Below are 19,849 nucleotides of genomic sequence, written 5' to 3'. Positions count from 1 at the left end.
AATAGGTTTTGTAGATATAATATATTAAGGTGGATTCTCTCTGTTATAATAATTATTTTTATAAATCAGTTCATTTTAAAAGATAAAGATAAAGAGAAAAGAATACTTATACAATAACGTCATTATAATGATTCCAAATTAAAAATCACTACACGTGATATAGAGGTTACAAAATCATGTGCTCTGCTAAAATGCATCACTTATTTGATCACATCGTGTGGCTCGCCCGTAGCCGATTATGTGATTAAGTAAGGGATGCGAGTCAGGAGATGGCTATCACGAGAGTAAGCACACATACATAGCTAGACTGTTACATAAAGTAGGAGCTTTTATATTCTAGATTATTTCATGGACGTCTATGTGTGACTATATTCGAATGTGTATATAGTAGTGTTTTGTCTTCTATTACATTAAAAAAAAGGTAATCAAAAAGGCTTTATATTTAATTCGTAATCGAGAATTTCTATCATGTGATTTTAAATATGAAATCTCTGTTCATAGAAATTGCAACCGTGATAAATATATAATTATATATCATTCCCTTATATGTGAATGCACTGCCATACTAGCTGTCTAAGATGTTATATGTATTGTATCTGTAATTACTTGGCCCTTCAAACCGGAACACAGCGTGATAGCATTGACGTTTGGCGCTAGAATAACTGATTAGTGTAGCGTATATGTTTCTACAAAGTTATATTCCACCAGGAAGATCTAAGTAGAATAATTACTTAATATATCTCACATTTTGATTATGTTATAACCGCAATTTTCTTTTTTTTTGTTTATGGCATTGGTTGGCGGACGAGCATATGGGCCACCTGATGGTAAGTGGTCTCCACCGCCCATAGCCAAAGGCGCTGTAAGAAATATTAACCATTCATTACATCACCTATGCGCCACCAACCTTGGGAACTAAGATGTTATGGCTCACTCACCCTTCTAACCGGAACACAACAATACAGTGTACTGTTATTTGGCGGTAGAATATCTGATGAGTGGGTGGTACCTACCCAGACGTAAATCATAGATATAATATTAGTTTAGTGAATTTCATTTTAATAATAGTAAAAGGATATATTGTCAATAAGGATTATATTGAAACAAATAAAGGAATTTAAAAGAATAATTGTATTGTCTTGGTTTTATTTTTTTATATATGAGATTTTTATGAAATTGTTTTTTTTATTTTTTTAGGGAAGTAAGTCGATATTTTGTTTTGTTTTCATTGAAAATTTCGATAAAATATTTGCATAAAAGATCGAATACGTTTTGTTAATGTTTGTATGTATTGTAGTATTGCAGAATAAGTATACGTGTATATGTATAATACACTTATATATCTATTTTATTTCGAATTACTATTGAGAACTTTTCGTATATGTTTTAATGTTCACGGACTGAGAATGCATTAGCGTTAAGCATCTTTTGTGCAAAGTATCTGAATAAATAAGTAAACTTGTGATTACGATTTAATAATTCAATAGTAAATGTTCTAAAGAAGCCTTTTATTACTTGTTACTGAAAATACTTTTAAACCTAATCCAAACAAAGTAGAGCCGATAGAGTTTTCGTATACAATTAATTTATACAATAACTATTTCAATACATTTCAAAGCTAGAAAAGAGTGTCTTTATTAATGTCACTGGTAAGTTTCGAGTTCAATCCACTGGGTCACTTAAACTTATATAATTTCTTAGGTTAGAATTACATCGTTATCTGGAGTTAACAATGATCATTGTACGTTAGCTTATAACCCGGACAGATGACCTGACGTGCTCAGTGATATACGGTGGGGTAAGCTACCCTTGTGCAATTAGTGTGTCGGTTCAATGGATATAGAACAGAGATTACTTCTAAATTACAATGTTAAAATAGTCATTCAACAAGTAATTAAGTGGAAGCGAAACGCATTAGTGTGAAATTGTGTTTAATTTCAAAATACGCAAACCTGTCATAGTTATATATATCATCGTAATAATAATTTAGACGAGTGAATCGTTAGACATTGAATTATCTCATTCTGTCATCAGTAATTTGTATTCGCAAGAAAGAGACAAGTAATTTGTGTACAACTTGAAGAAATATAAAACTGCTATACAGCATTTATAAGGTGTTGCATCCTATAATGTTTTTTAATGAACATCGTGATTTTCCTTATTCTATGTCTTATTGGATATATAGTAAACAATATTTTAATTATTGTTTTAACTAAATTATTATCATATATCTATGGAAAAATATCGCAAAGGTAAATCACCAATATAGAGTAAATAGTTTTTTTTTATATTTAAAATAAAGAAACATATATGTATATACATATATAATTACATCATATCTTACGATAAAATATTTCTAAAGGAAACTGTATGCTATTATGAATAAATCTTGTTTGTAATTTTATAAATATTCATGTTCATTTTGTATAAAACTCTAAAGGTATCTTATTCTATATAATACTGAATGTTATAAGTTAAATTGCAGTCTTTTAAATATTGAAATTTCAATAAAGGGTTTCAAGTTGCGACGTATTCCAAAAAACTGGTGCAAAACCATGTAATTACGCAATTCGACGCCTTTCTTTCACTTTGTCAAAAAAAACCACGTCCAATGAACCCGGAAATCACAGGGATGCCTGCGCGTACCCTTACCTGCACTTCTAAGAAACTCATTAAATATTTAAGAGTAAATAAAAAAGTAAATCGAAGTACAGGACAGGCGTGGCACGTTTTCTATTCAGGAATATCGACTTGTTAATGGCATCTGTATTTTATCGAGAAACTTTGAGAGATACCGCGCGTCGCTGCTCGACGGCTTCAGACACCAGAGTACTTCGGAAATTATTTTTTACTCGAAATACGAGTTTGTGGGAATCATTTGAGCAACATTATCTCGATGATGAATTGTAAGTCGAATAATAAAGTAACATACAGGAGGTTTGATAATATTTTATTATAAAATACAGATATTCTCAATAACTCCATTATTTTCGTTCTTTTTTTTATAGAAAACATGGCGAAGAAATTTGCATGGGTCAGACGCAAATCTGTCAGGACCCACTGTGTTTCTCCAGTAGGTACTGTAATATTTCGACCGTCGTGGCTCATTATATTTTAGTAACGAACGTCTGTTTTTATTTATCATTTTTTTTTTATTTTAAATTGATCTAAAACCTGAATCAAAAACGTTTGTTTTCATATGCTAATACCTATAACGAGTAGACTGAATGAAATTTGTCTATAGAATAGAAAATATAAAAACATTTGTATTACAAAACATAATATAAATTTGACTTAAGACATTATCTTTAAAGAGAATTTTATCCATGTTAATATACGACAAAAACGCGAATCAATCATGTTATCATAATTTAATAACCACCTAAATTTGATAAATACAATCATTCTCCATTTTTATCTTTAAATAATGATGTTTTAAGAAATATATTTACGAATAAATTTACCGTATAGATAAGCGAGTCAGCTGTCAAGTTCAAAAGACTTCATGTTATTTGACATAGTCGATTTGAAAAATAAACAATGTTCTTTTTGTATCAAAACGTAAAAAACAAGAACATTCGTAAATGCGTCTCCATGAGGATATCACAAAAGTAATAATATAGATTTATGGGTTAATAGTTGTCGCCCGCGACTTTGCTCGCCCTTTAGGGATTGTTTATCATGTGTTAGGCATAAAAGTAAACTATGTGCTTTCCTGGCGTTCAAGTTTCATACAAAACTACATCAAATTCGGTTAAGTGGTTTGGCCGAAAGAGCAACAAGCAAGCGGACAGAGACAGAGCTAGTTGCGAATTTATAATATTAAGCACTGATATTTGGTCTCATTAAAATGAAAATCTATAAAAGTAGATAAAATTACAATGGATGATTAAAAACAATTAATAGTATTAGTATTATTATAAATTTATATCAATATTTAAATTACACGAAGAAAATAAAATTTACAAAATAAAAAAAATTAAATACAGGCAACACTGCAACATTCATAATAAATTCATTGATGATTTTAAGAATGTATATTTTTTATTTTAAATTCGATAGGTGATGTTTTATATATGAAAAAAAATAAATAATGGAACTTTCTGTTTTTAATTTACTATAACAAAAGATTTGGAGTCGTTTATGCACAAATATCTTCACAATAGTGTTTAATATCTAGCGTTTCTTTTGTTGCGTTCGGAGCGCTCTATCTAGACGTAGATTAATCACACACACACAAATATTATATATTAATGACAGATTTCATGTTTTGTAAGAAGATAACGTCTTGAGATAAAATGTAATTATATTACAAATCTTGTCTACCTTGAGAATATATTGTTATTTGTTTGTTTCAGTTCGTATTTACTTTAAACCTTCTTATTAAATATTATGTTTTTTTTTATATGTCATAATATTTATAATAATTAAAACGAGTATTTTTTTTTTACATAGATAGATAGAGGCTTTTCTTGTTATTAGGTCTGTCTGACGAAACCGGAAATCTGATATATCGGACTTACGAGAGTGTAAGTAGTGCGTTACAGTTGTGTTCGAGCACTCACACATGTACTATAATATTCTACCCAGATAGACTGGTCTCTCTTGAGGATGATCGCCGTGGCCTTTATCAGTCAGGAGAACATTCATATTATAATGGTGGAGAATATGTATGTTTGAACGTGACTAACACCACATTGATTTAAGATTATACTTTAAGATTCACTGTAATTCATTACCTATGTATTTTTTTATATGTAAAAGAGTAATTACTGTTCCTTTTGCCGGTTTATCTTGATGGTCACGGCGGTAAATCTCAAGAGGGAACAATCATGATTCACTCAGTCTCGTAATCCGATGGGACGGCAAATCCGACACGGCCGGAAAGAGTTCAGATGCAGTTCCAATGGCTATACGCGCTTTCCGAGACACGATAGTATACATACTTCCAACTTCCATATTCAGGACTGTTGCTGAGAATTTTCACTAATAAAATAATAACTTTTTATCAGCCCGATCTGGGATTTGAACCGAGAACTTTGAGATCTGTGGCCTTATATCGAGCCACTAGACCAACGAAGCAGTCATACTTTATTGAAGTACATATAACATATCGATTTTGATAATGAATTCGTGGAGCACAACAAGCTTGAAGAACTTAATATGTTATGGAAACTTTTAAAGTATGTATGTGTTTTATGGTCTACCTTTATGTACACCTAGTTTGAATTCAGATATGAAATGAGATGTTTAGATATCCATACATGTAACCGTATAAATACATAAAGTTGTTATCTAGATTCTAGATAATAGCGAACTCATTATAATTCAACATGTGTTTGCTTACATCCGTCGTTTTATATTTTTTGAATACGATTCATCATGTTGGTTACGTTCATCTATTATTTCAATAAATATATCCTCGTTGGCTGTAAACATTCTATAATTATTATTCAATAAACGAATGTCTAGTAACCTTTGAAATAAAATAGCAAACGTATATAACGTAATATATTTTCAATTGATAATAATAATTATTTTATAAGAATGATTTTATTCAAAAAACGAACACAACTAGTTTTTTTTTTAATTTAATGTCATGGCTGAAGAAATTAATTCACATAATGTAGTTGCAAATACAGATTCAATTTTTTTAATGTCTCTTTATTATATGAAGTATTCAAGGAAAGCATTTTGATGCTCAGACGATACTCGATGAAAAATATTTTGTAGTATTTCAAAAGCTTTTTAATCTATGTTCTTAAATTATTTGAATTTGGAAAAATACATTGTAATGACATTAATCGGTTGGGTGGAACTATTTTGAAATGACCCACACAAACCAAGAATTAAATTTAAATAAAAGCTAAAGATACTCTTTTATTATTATTAAATTGACCGTATCTTTGTATATATGTGTATTAATTAGAAAAAAAAACATAAATAGAATTACAAAATTGTTCACGAGTAGATTTGAGTCGGTATGCATAGTAAATATTATATTTTGACTGTAAAATTTATAGTTGTTTATGTTTACAGTATTCTAGAAAATTTCAAAACACGCTTAAGCTGAAATGGAATTGGACAAATTTTCATCATCCCCGCAACTCGAAGCGGTAAACTGGAGTTCCGCTTTCGCCTTAAACTAAATGCGGAAAAGTTCATATTGAAGCAAATATCAGCTCTCAGAATTTACAGCGATTTGCCGTTCAATTTTACGGTACGTTAATATATAAATAAAAAAAAGTGATTTACGAAACCAATTTAGTTTTAGTCACACACATACATTCAAAATAAATCGGATAATTATTAGCGAAACCTACTAATTAGTTTGTATTTAAATTAGCATTTCGATTTAAATGAAGGTAATCATTTAGCAGCAATTTTGTCATTGTTGGTGATTGTACTATAATTAATCGTGTTTCAAATGAATTGCAATTAACAACATCTGCGTGACGTATTTTTAAACTACCAGTCCAAGGTATTGTTTATTCGTATTAATAGGAGTGACCTTGTTTGAGTTAATCTTTTATCTAGGATTAATCACATATTGATCTCTAAAAAGGTTATATAAGAAATAGGTCAGAAAAAAAAAATTGGAAGTGATTGGATTAATTGACCACTATAGAGACAATAATATAGATATTCCTTATCAATTTACCAATAGCAGGATAGGTTTACTAATAGGGTTTTGTGCAAGTCAGTTTGATTATGTAACACCAACTCATCACAAATTTTATCGCCATATAGCAATACTTAATATTATTGCGTTCCGGTTTAAAGGGTGAGTGAGACAGTGTAACTACAAGCACAAAAGACGTAACACCTTGGCTGCCAAGGTTGGCGCAATGGCGTTTGAAAAGAATGGTTAATACTTCTTACAACGCCAGTGTGTTATATGAAATAAACTAAAAAGTATTTACTTAGTTAAAATAAAAAAATAATCGTTATTGTAATTACAACCAGATATTCTATCATCAAACATTAATTTTTCGTATTGTGAATTGTTATAGTGTCATTACAAGCACGAGAGATATAACGGCTTAGATCCCATGGTTGATGGAACAGTGACTGCGAATGAAGTAATTTATGCATATTTCAGTGTCTGTGGACTGTGGGCTAAGGTGATTACTATGCAGCCAATTCGCGCATTCTCCTCCTAACATTTTTTTTTAAATACAATCGCAATTTTTAATTTTTTTTTGTTTGCTTTATTTAACTAACACAAGTACACGTTCCATTTTGAAGACATTTCATTCCAAAATACAATTATGTGCCGATTGATAAAAAAACTTAAATCACTTTTTTCGAAACGTTTAAGTTAAAACTTTATGGTACATATAAATATTTGAATATGAGGTCTATATTCACTGTCAATGATAAGAAACTAGTTTCAAACGTTACAAGCTTTCGATGTAACGGTGGAAATTTCTAGGAACTGCGGGGGCGAATGTAGGTCACCCGGTATGGATAAGACGCATCGATCTTGCGACTGCACGGGATCTAATACTAGAAACTCGAAATACATCATATCTACGTCTTGAATATACTCGTAAATATTGGCTTCCTTAGATACAAATCATTTTATACATAGTCTCATATCGGGTGGTATTACTAAAACTTAAAAAAAAGCGCTTAATATTTTTTTTTGATATAAGAACCATTCAAAGATTTATTATTTTTATTTATCCTTTGCGTTATTTTGAATTTAGAATTATCCTCATATAGTGAGAAAAACTGTTAAGCTCATTTTACGATGTTTTTGGAATATTGGTAGTACTGCAAAATGTTTTGAAATATCGAACTTTCTTTCATATAACAAAAAAAAAAATTAAATTATTTGATGGGTTTTTTAAGACAGTTTTAACTATAAGTTATTACATGCTTAAAATGATGTATTAATAGTAATGTAATGATGTATGTAACTTTTGTTATATAATAGTGCGAACTGAGCCCGCGGATTTATTCGAAGTTTTTTCAGTTTGTAACTGTATGAGTCTTATTGTTACTGAAATAAAATAAAATGCTCATAATCGGTTCAACAGTTTCAAATGTAATTTTATCTATTACAAACAAACAAATATTTAGTCATAATATTATGTAAGCCTCGGTCCGCACGGTCCATCCTAAAATACTTTTCATTGTTATAATAAAACACCCAACCTTATTTTTCAATAATTCTTATACTTAAATATCATTTAAAATCCTTCTGCCATTATTACTTCAACTTCAATAACTTTGGAATTTCATACAAACTACCATCCCCTGTTTTAACCCCAATAGGGGGTTGATTTCTAAACATACAGTATTAGTACACCTTCACACCATCTATAGAGTATAAATTTTAAATTTCTTTTACTTCAAAAACATAGGACTTTCATGCAAACGTCCAAGCTCCGTTCTACCCCGAGGTTCGAAAAATCCGTTCTGAGCGGATATATCTATATCCTATAGGGAACCTATCTGCCAAATTTCAAGTTTGTAGATGTTATAGTTTCTGAGATTTCGAGTGGTATTTCGCTTTTATATATATAGATTTAGATTAGACATTAGATCTAAAAGTCAAATTATAGTAAAACGGAAAGATAGTGTTGTAGTTACTATCCGAAAAAAATCCATACTTCCATACTTAATATTATTAAATGCGAAAGTAACTCTGTTTGTCTGTCTGTCTGTCTCGCTTTCACGCCAAAACTACTGGACCGATTTAAATGAAATTTGGTACACAAATAGTTTAGAGCCTGAGATAAACTACTTTTTAATTGGAAAAAGCTGCTGTAAAGGGATGAAAAGGGGGATGAAAGGTTTTAAGTTGTTGAAAGTATTATCATTTTTAGACCTAGAAGCATAAAACTTATATTTTAGGCTGTACACTTATAAACTAACATATCATGACACCCACTAAGGAGGGAATTTTGGAAATTCTACCCCTAAAGGGGTGAAATAGGGGTTGAAATAGGGGTTTTTGGGATACCGATTAAAAATGACTTCATTCGTATTTAAGCGTTTCTGGATATTTTACGCCTAAGGAGGGGAATTGGGTTAACATTCCGTATACAGGTTAGTCTGGAAGTCCGTCATTTTTGAAGTTAGAAGCAGGAGACTTTATTTTTGGGCTACTGATTAAAAATGAGTTGATACATATTTTAGCGTTTCAGAATATTCTACCCTAAGTGCTGAAATACACACCAATGTGGTATACAAAGAGGTCTTACATTAACGTAACATTTTAAGTTAATTTGTAAATATATTCACATTCTACGCGGGCAAAGCCGCGGGTAACAGCTAGTATATTCATAAAAACTATTTTCTCATAAAGTTATTTATATAGATTTATTTATTTAAGGATATTTATGTATGACCGATATAAAAATTCTTGAATATTAATTCGATAGAATATACCACTAAAAATTTAAATTCAAATAAGGTAGATTTAGGTCGTTACCTCTAGTAAAGTACATAAAGTATCAATTTGACCATGAATCGATTTATCGATAACTAATAAAAGATACAAGGCTACAGTGACTTGCGAAAATCTATACTAAAAATAAATTGGCAAATTTTTTTCTTGCTATGTACAAACAAATTTTGCCTATTAGAGGGTATTCCCCGGAAATACTTATGTTTATAATAAATTCTTCATTTGGTGGTACGGCTTTGTGCAAGCTCGTCTGGGGAGGTAGCGCCCACTCATCAGATATTCTACCGCCCAAGAGCAGTAATCAGTATTGTTGTGTTCCGGCTAGGGTGAGTGATCCAGTGTAACTACAGGCACAAGAGACATAAATTCTTAGTTCCCAAGTTTGGTGGCATATTGGTGATTTTGTTTAATATTTCTTACAGCGCCATTGTCTATGGCGGTGGTGACCACTTACCATCAAGTGGCCCATTTGCTCGCCCGCCTATATATTCATTCATCATTAAAAAATAATAATAAAATAATTCTAAAAAAATCACTTATAAATTATTATTTAATATTCATAAATTCCTGAGTGCTATAGGGTATGCTTAAATTATATTTACACCTTTTCATTAACAGCGTATTATTTTTTAACAGTAAATTGTATCCGTGCGAAGCCGGTTTGTACTCCAGTTATGTTAAAAATAGTAATCGGTATAATTTAACATTGTTATCACGTTTAGTAGAACAAGTTATATTTAAAATTTGAAGTAAATCAACCGTCAAACTTCATAAAGTGATATGTGACATTGATCACAATAAAATTGATTATAATATTCAGAGGTTATATGCTTCGTTTCTTAACGTACTTCGCCGTACAATTTATAGTTTTGTGCAAATACATGTGTAGTCAATTTGTTTATTAGGTTATATATTTTTTGTTACGAGCGTATAATAATATAAATAAAGTATAAATAATAAGTTGTTAATGGTAAGTTGCCATCAAGCACCACGACGCATATCGTGTAGGATTATTAAAATTTGAAAAATACTATATCCTTTGTGTTTGTAATGAAACCGGAACAAAACTAACGGTAAATAACTAATATGTTTGTGGCAATCACCTAGATGTAGATCTCGGTAAATAATAAAAAAAAAAACGTTATGATAATTAAAAATAAAGTGTAATTAATTCAATTTATTATATGTATTCATATAATCAAAATGAATCTAAAAATAAATGGGCAAAAAAAATTTAGTTACTTAAAAGTATGAAGTTGCAACAAATTTCTAATATTGCAATATTGTATTTACATAACGCTACAATTATTTATCTTGGCAGATTAATCTATGACCACAGTATAAAACAATAATTAAAAAAAAAAAAAAACTTTTTCACATTTAACATTGTGAATTAATCGATTCAAACTAAAATAACTGAGTACACTCTATTTAGCTTTAATTTGTTATTTATTATCTGTGATTATAATGCTTTCACAAATACCTACGTGCAAACGAGATAACTGACGTGAAGGCATTATATTCTGTTTGTCTATTCTGATTAATTATATTCTAGAGTACTTGGCATATAATTTTTTGATATATTATATCTTACTAAAATCGAGAAACTACTTAAATAAAAAACGGTAATTACATTTATAATGTCTTACTAATATTATAAATGTAAATGTTTGTATGTTTATTATGATGCTTATTCACGCAAAAATGAACGATCTGAATATTATTAAGAAAAGGGAACTTTAATTATTTTTAACTATTGTATGTTGATGTAGTTAAGTTTCATTTTAAATAAATATCATAATTAACAAGGTAAACTTGATCTTAAATTATTTAGTAAGTATATAAAAAGTGTGTAGCAAGAACAGTGTTCATAATATGTTTCAATGTAATCTGAATTTTTTGTTTTGCTTTTTGTGCAGTTTCAAACCAAAACAATTTGTTAGTAGTTTTGAATGTTTAGTCAGTGTCTGCCTGTTACTGTCAAAGTCGAATCTGCTTATAGTTATAACTGTTTATCAATTTAATAAAAATGTGTTTTTTTTTTTTTTAATATTTCCTCCTGTTTTTCCCGATTAATACTACTTTTCTTATTTACGCTAGAGCCCAGAATGGCACTTTTTGGAATTAGATTCAAAGTAAAAATATTAAACCTCATTTCCCAAAAGCACCATTTTGGCGCGTCACCTCTTCTTCCGTTCGACTAAAAATATAATAAGGTACAAAGTAACATGTATAAATGTCCCAATGCATGGTAAATGCAGGATAATGGCCTTCTTTCCTCGAGAGCAGCACAGCACAGATACCAGAATTTCATTTGTCAGTTGCAAGTTTCCTCATAACTTTTTCCTAAGCCACCGTGATTGCCTCTGAGCCACATACATAATAAAGAAAACGAAATTGAAGGCTTTATGTAAAATTCTGCTTTTTACGTTATATTTTTCATGTTTATGTTTTTCGGTTATTTCCGAACCTAGCTCTTAGCGAGGCCGTTAAGTTTGAGTCCGAACTATTTATTATATAACAATTTTTAATACTGGCTAGTGTGAATATCGATATAATTCTATTTAGAATTCCAAATTCAAATGCATTTTATAATAACTGTATAAGATTCGTTTTTAAAAAAAATATTGTCGATTTTGTCCCACCGTTTGATTTAAGGTCAGTGGACTAAAGTGATAACATTTCATTTGTTTCAGATTCAATGATATAAATGTTTAATTCTTTTTTTAAATCAATGAACTATTAATCTTAGACGAACGTTTTGATAAAAAAATACTGCATGTAATTTAATTATTATAAGATAATACGCACTGATAAAAATCTGGTATAACGTGTTAAGTCGTTTGGAACAATATTTCGGGTTTAGTGTTTCAAGGATGTGTTTCAAATAATTTACGAGTTTGTCAATGATTGATAATTTATTTTCTTTGATTATTTTCAGAACTTTTAGATTTGTATTTTAGATAAGATAATCTCCAAAACGAAATATTAATTATATTATATTCTCTTTAGTTATCCAATTAGGACTTTATAGATTTCTAAACCCTCTTCTTTTTTTTGTTTCTAACAATAGAAAATCTAGTCAGAATATTGAGCTAAGCAATTATAACGGGAAATAATAAGTTCAATTATAAAAATACTTACCTAATCGAAATATTATTAAGCTGACGATATTTTATACGTTTTATTTTATTGTCGGGAAATAGTATACATACATACATATTATAGGTATACTATACTAACATTTGATACCAACAAAGTTTAGAGAACTTCTTTAGATAGATATTTTAGATTTTCAGTTTATTCTTCAAATTATTATCTGGACAAAGGCTGTATATAACTTTTGCAGTATTCCAACGCTCTCCTGGATCAGAGTGAGCTGGTGAATTTTAATAGACAGTTGAGGTTTTCTTACAATGTTTTCTTTTAATACGAATCAAGTACTTTTAACATGCGACCTTGTTTTAAGACCTAATTTTATAGTGAAATTACTCTTTGGTTAGTTAGTATGTCGACGTTTTTATATACATTAATTGTTCCTTTGAATGTATTGTTACGTACCGTTCAAAAATGATTTATAATTTTTTACACTAATTTGCATTGTTTGATATCAAATTACTATCATGATCGGCATTTCATTGTTTAGAGGGGGAAAATGCGAACAAAACCAATCTAATTTTATTGCCAATTACATATTATTAAAATAATAATATAAAATAATTTTGGTAATATTAAGACGAACTGACTTCGTTACCATTTATAACGATACTAGCCGAACCGGCGGCTTTACCAGCGCGAAATTTATAAAAAAAATATAGCACAAACCTTCACCCCCATTTTACCCCCACAAAAACGTTGATACAAACATCCAAACTCCTGTTTTTCACACCCAAAGGATACATGATGATGCTGACCCCATGTCCTTCCCGGGGACTCAAATTTCATCTAAATCGGTTATATAATATTAGTACGGATTAATTGATTGTTAAAGGAAATAGTATATGTATTATAAAAATATCGAAAACTTATTTGTAGTATCTACTTCATTCTTTATAATCGGTTTTAAAAATAAACCTCTATTTTTAAATCCCATTCATCAGCTGGATGTTCGTTGCCGTCGTTCTAAGGCGATAATAACGTTTAAAAAAAAATTTCGATGCACATTAAACAGATAAAATATTTTCGCGTCAGATAAGTTATACTCAGAGTTACACATGAAACGTTGCAGGTAAATTCGAACATAAGGTTTTAATATCAAATAATATTATGTTTATGTATAATCTATATAACTTATATATAAAAGGAAAAGATACAATAGATATTGTTAGAGAATCACATGTATTTACGTATAATGGCGAGTCGGACTGTTCAGTGGACGGACCCGCGGAACTTAATCGTATAATTTTCGGACCAGTAAGTGTTTTTTTTGTGTATAAATCTTGCGTGGCAGAAAAGAAAATTATTACGAGGAATTCCGTTTGATTCGGGTGGAATTCTGTCAGGTGTGTACAACAGTAGGTATATATCCAGTTCGATATAAATATTACTTTTTTATACATATATTTCCGTTATATCAATAATTGTTAGTTATATTATAAATATCAAAGTAAGTTTATTATGAAATTTTGCATTGCGTTTTTATAGAGTAGAGAAAAGGACATATCATACCTAACACCTGCTATCTCTCTCACACACGAGCGAAGCTGCGTCACGGCATTTAGTGTAATATAAAAGATTGCAGCTATAATGAGACGATTGGCAAAGTTCTAAGGTTCATTAATTATTATCAATCTCAGGGGAAGAGTTTCTCTTATATTCATTAGAAAGTACACCGCTTTAGTGACTTATAATAAATTTAGAATTCGTTCAGAAATATGCAGGTTAATTTTAAAAGTATTTGAATTGTTTCATAATTATAAAATCACGTTCCTTTGTTACTCTAATCAAACGCATTTAAAAAAAAACAGTCCAGACGACTCGGAATGTTCTTTAATATAGACTCGTCTGAGGAAATGAGGGTAGACGGTGACTTCCACTAAAGGTGAAGTTTAAATGCCTTTAGGAATCTTTACGAGTTAAGGAAATAGAGATTGGGTACTATCTAATTTTATTATTTTGTTATTACTATTTCAAAACTGTAATGTCGATTTATTTATACAATTTAGTTCGCCGATGATTGTTTATTTTTGGATTGAATGAAACTCTCTTATTTGGACACAGTTTAGTTAAAATCAATACGAATTATACACTGGCTTTCTCTAAATATATGGAATATCTGTTTGACATTATTAGACTTCGACATTGGACTGACAACCACGAAACGTGCAAATTACGTTTGTATTTTTTCATGGTTTTTTATGCTACCCAATTTGTTGTAACCCACCACGAGATGGCGTTACATTAAAGATACTTCTATAATGTTGAGTAGATTCATGAAAAGTAAGAATAGTTACTTTATAATAAATCTAGACAGATTGTGAACTGTCGATAAATTATGAATATTTTGTTATGTATGTATTTTGTTTTTTATATACCCTATTGAAATGTGGGTTAAATTATAGCAAATTTTTGTGTATTCTTAATTGGGTTATGTAGGATTTTTACTCAATATAACCTCTGTGATGGCCTCAGGGCTGTCTGAATTAAAAAAGGCCGTCAAAACTCGCGGACCACAATCTCCGTACTATAATAAGCTGGACACGATCTGTCGTGCGCTTGGTGGTGATCTGTTCGATTATAAACTGTAACAAATGCTTCGTTTACGATTATTCAACAGTATATATACAATCTCTCTAGATTTATTTTAAATTAACGATCCTTACAATTGTTGGTATAAATTATATACAGACAGGAAAAACTCTACCGGGTTTTGCCAGTAACATATAAAAATTATAAATATCAGTAATTAAGTATCGTTAGATAACAACTTCGAGAAGCGATACTTTATTAAGATTAATGAACATATATAACAGTCCTTTGGTCAGTAAACGCCTCTAGACGTTAATTCCAGAAATTGTTAAGATACATCGGTCGTTTTCAGCCAGGGTCGTTAGAGTAATTTTAATGACTTTGATAGTTCTCAATGAGAGTAACAAAAATTGTACCTGTACCGCAAGATTAAGACTAATGTCTGATCGCTGGGAGAATGCGTCCCTGGCAGATCCGTGATCGAGCGGAGGAAGTTACTTTGAAGTGGAGAGTTTAAGATAATGATAATATGTTTATGCATAGTTTTTTGCCATACTAACGATATATCTATAAATAGATGTTATAATTTGCGCTTAATTAAATTTAAATTAAATAAATAAAAAAACATTTGTTTTATAGTGTATCCATGTAGTCTTGATCAATTTTTTTTTATATTTATTATTGTAATACAGTGACATTAGTAAGTTGAAGTAACGTTAAAAATATCTATTATTTAGTCGTAATAGTAATAAATAGATCTACGTGACGTTTCTGGAATAGCCGCCCGTTTGACTAGTAATTCAATATGAGATTAATGCAACTCGATAAAGAAGCGGTTTATGTAGATTTCAAGTGCTTGTTGGCTTTGTGTGTGTGGGTAGGTACCACCCATTTACATGATTATAGCGCTAAATAGCCAATATTGTTTAGGATAGCTGCGTTTCAACTTAAAGAAGTATTTGTTCAACTAATTCATATTAATCTAGCTTGGTCGTTATTTTTCTGCTAAGTTCAATGTGGTGTCCTATAAGACACCATTAATGTTTTTAAATAAGTAAATAAAATGGAATGCGATTATTGTTAATTACTTACAATACTTATATTTTATAAAGGGTTTAATGGTTAGCGCATATGAAAGATGCAAATAGTGTATGAGTGACTGAGATAACATTGATAATATTTATTCTGGGAATTTAAACGGTTCCTAGGCGACGACAAAAATCTATTAAATCACAGAACACTCTATATAATTTAAATTTTAATTACAAAAATGTTCTGTGTACCTAAGCTTAAATGGGATCATGTTTGAAACAAACTAGGAATGTCAATATTTAACAAGACCGGAATCAGTTAAATGTTTACCTTAATTGAACTATTATTTATTCAGCATGTGTTTTATAACGCCATATCTAATATAATCAAGCATCTATTCACATTTATTCAATAGAATGATCTAGAATATTTATATTTTTTTAATTGTTAATTTTTCTTAAGTTTTTTTTTTATTTAAATTAAATGAAGATACTTTGAGACGTCAAAATCTTGAAAAATTAATAGTTTTTTTTTTTCATTTAGCTTTGTGCAAGTTGTCAGAGTATAATAAAAAATTAAAATAAAATAAATGAAGAAAGGAAATGACATACCAATTATATAACAAGATATAATAGACATTGTTAAAATAGAGTTTAAAGTTGGAAAGCGTTTTGTATCAACCAACATTGTACGTTTGAATATATTTCAGTATGCAGACAATTGGTTTTGGTTTTACGTAGAATTCTCTAATGGACATTGTCATATAGTATGGCAGTAATACGAATGAAACTGGATTTCCATTAAAGTTGGATAATTTTGATGGATAGGCTTTTGCTTTTCGTTACGTTAAAATTATTATATTTTTAGTATCTCATGTATAAAAATGAATGATATTTTTGTATAATATGCTTTTTATACAGGGATTATACATTTTTGTTTATAATATGAATTTATATTCAATTATAAATAGAGTAATCTTAAATAAGATCTTGTTTATGAAAAATGATCGCCTATCTAAGCAATTATTTGAAAAAATGAATTTATACCTAATACCGGCGAACATTTACTCCTTTTTTAAATTTCTGGTTTATATAATTAGAACCGGTGATAGATTTTTGGCCATTAACAAATATATTTATCCTTTTTTTGATACTAACTAATTAGTAAGTATTTGATCTTAAAATTCCCGACGGGATTTAGGGTCAGATATGTAGGTTTAGTATTTGAGGGTGCAGTTGTTTGGTACATTTTGGCAAAATAATATATTATTACAATACATTTATAATATCATGATAGATATAAATATAGATTATAATTAAAAATTGATTTCTCTCTTTCAGGCATCATTAATTTTATATTCGTAAGAAGAGGACAAAGTATTATTTATCGGAATAACATTTACATGTAACCATATTTTTGATGTTAAATTTAGTATAATTGGAAAGGTATTACCGAAAGTGCCTTTTCAATGATTGTCATAAGCAATGGTTAATTAAATAATATAATAAGTTGGAATTTAAACATATGTCGTTATAAAACGTTTGCGGTCGGTTTGTTTCGTTTACTTTTACAAAGGATCGAATGAAGTCTCGAGATTTTTAACACGCAGCGAAAAACTGAAAGGAAAAGATCCCGTTATGAGCTGTGTTGGAATACAACAGAGTCTAAAATTAAATGAATATAAGTCATACGATTCATAAAATAAAGACTATTTTGGTTCAATGTACAGAAAAAAACAATTACCACTTGATTGAATATATCAATTACTTTAAAATTGTTTGATAAACTGGATATTTCTAAGTGTTAGAGACTATTGTGTACCTATAAAATCATATAAATTAAAATAATTGAAAATTATATTCGTCATTGGAGTTTTTATCCTCGCTCTACAGTGTACACAAACTTTTTATACATTTAAAAACAATTCGAATTTTAATCTTTTAGCCTTATCTATTTGAACTCTGCCAAGATCGTTCAGAAATAATTGTTTGTAGATTATTAATATAAAAAATGTGTTAGCAAAATTCTTACATTTTCTTTTATTATATTTATATAATGAAATATCACTTGTTTTAAATAAACCAAATATGATACTTACGTTATCAATATAATTAATTAAATTATTAAATAAAATATTGTTGACGTTTACAAATATTTTCAATACGATAAATGTTATTAAACATTAATTCTCATTTCCGTCATATATAACCTCTTTGCACTGCAATACATTTTTTACACTTTTCAACGCATTTGTTTATATAAGGAAAACTACTATATAAATTAAGCTATTAAGTACAACATGATAAATAAGCACTTCGTTATGTCAAAAAAGTGTTCTTAATTTTTAAAATAACATCATTTTTCATTACAATATTGATTACAATAGCGACATCAAAGTTTCTCACTACTGATTAAAAAGTCGATTGTGGAAAGGCTAATAAGAAGGCCAATACATGATATTCGATATGTAAAAATTTTTTTTTTTACAAATTACTACGTGTATATAAGATTTTATCATTATTTAATCAGGTAAAATATAATACATCCTAGCCTTATTGAGTGATAATTCGGAATTTATAAGATGATAAACTTATACTTTTCATGATCACAGGTACAATACGTGATTTAATAGATCGCAGACACGTGCTTATATAACCTTGTCAAAAGTGTAAAAAAATATTATGATCGTATCATAAGTAATACAATATTTATGATTATGGCAATGACATAAAAACTAATTGTTAAAAAAATGTTAAAAACGTAAATTAATGTTATAACTATTTTATATTTATATTATTCGCATAAACGAACAAAACATCGTGCACTATTTTAAACGAAATGTATGTAAAAAAATACTTAATCACAATTTCATGTTGTTCTGCAATTATACACGCTCCGAGCATGGTAAAATATATAAAATATAATTTATTATATTTGCTAACTTGCAATTGATCGTCACAATACGAGAATGATTGACACAGATATAAAACACAGTGCACTTACCATTTTAATTATTTGATACACGCCGTCCGGTCATATGGTTTTCGATGAGACCGCAAAGTACGTGCGCTTCGGCGGCTGTTTGTCTCGCTACTGCAGGTTTCAGGTTGGATGGAATTCGATAAATGATTGCGCGCGCGCATCTCCTCTGATAAATTGATAAGGATAACACATTTCCTACTTTACAATATGTATAAATATTATGTTTATTGTTCTCTATTTCAAACGTCTATCAAAATAGAGTTGAAATAATATGATGTTTGTTTTATGGTTTATATTATGTGTACACAAGTGTTGGTTTGTTTCATGTTATGTTATGTCCATATTTGTGCAGTTGAGTGCAATTAAGAAAAAAAAAAAATTCTAGATTAGACATTACGATATTTTTACATTACATAAATAGTCATAATTAAAACATATAAGGTATACTAACAAATATGTCTGATACCTGAAAGTTTTCGATGACATTCAGTGTATCCATCATCCATCAACCTGCTCTGAAGCAAAATAGTGTAATAATCCAAATGCTTTCTCTTTAAAAAGTAGAGCAAGAATTTGCCCGGGAGTGGGCCTTACCTGATAACTAACTCTACTATTTGGAATTATAATGTGGAAATATGATTGTACAGTAAAATAAGGATTAAATATAAGAATTTAAAAAAATAATAATTTAAAAAAAATTGCATGAAAAAATACATTAGTGACAAT

At 29.3% G+C, this 19,849-nt stretch overlaps 1 protein-coding gene across 1 annotated transcript in view; it reads right to left on the bottom strand.

Moving 5' to 3' along the window:
- Positions 1-19,292, bottom strand: part of LOC113400519 (uncharacterized) — a 41,179-nt gene extending 21,887 nt beyond the window's left edge. The window contains exon 1 of the mRNA XM_026640103.2: positions 19,145-19,292. Within this exon, the coding sequence (XP_026495888.2) occupies positions 19,145-19,147 (3 nt within the window). The 5' untranslated portion in view covers positions 19,148-19,292. The remainder of the gene's footprint in view (positions 1-19,144) is intronic.
- Between the last annotated feature and the right edge of the window lie 557 nt (positions 19,293-19,849).

This window comes from Vanessa tameamea, chromosome 17 (genome assembly GCF_037043105.1).
Source record: "Vanessa tameamea isolate UH-Manoa-2023 chromosome 17, ilVanTame1 primary haplotype, whole genome shotgun sequence".
Taxonomy (NCBI): domain Eukaryota; kingdom Metazoa; phylum Arthropoda; class Insecta; order Lepidoptera; family Nymphalidae; genus Vanessa; species Vanessa tameamea.
Note: the sequence above shows the minus strand (reverse complement) of the source record. Positions and strands in the feature narration are given on the sequence as shown.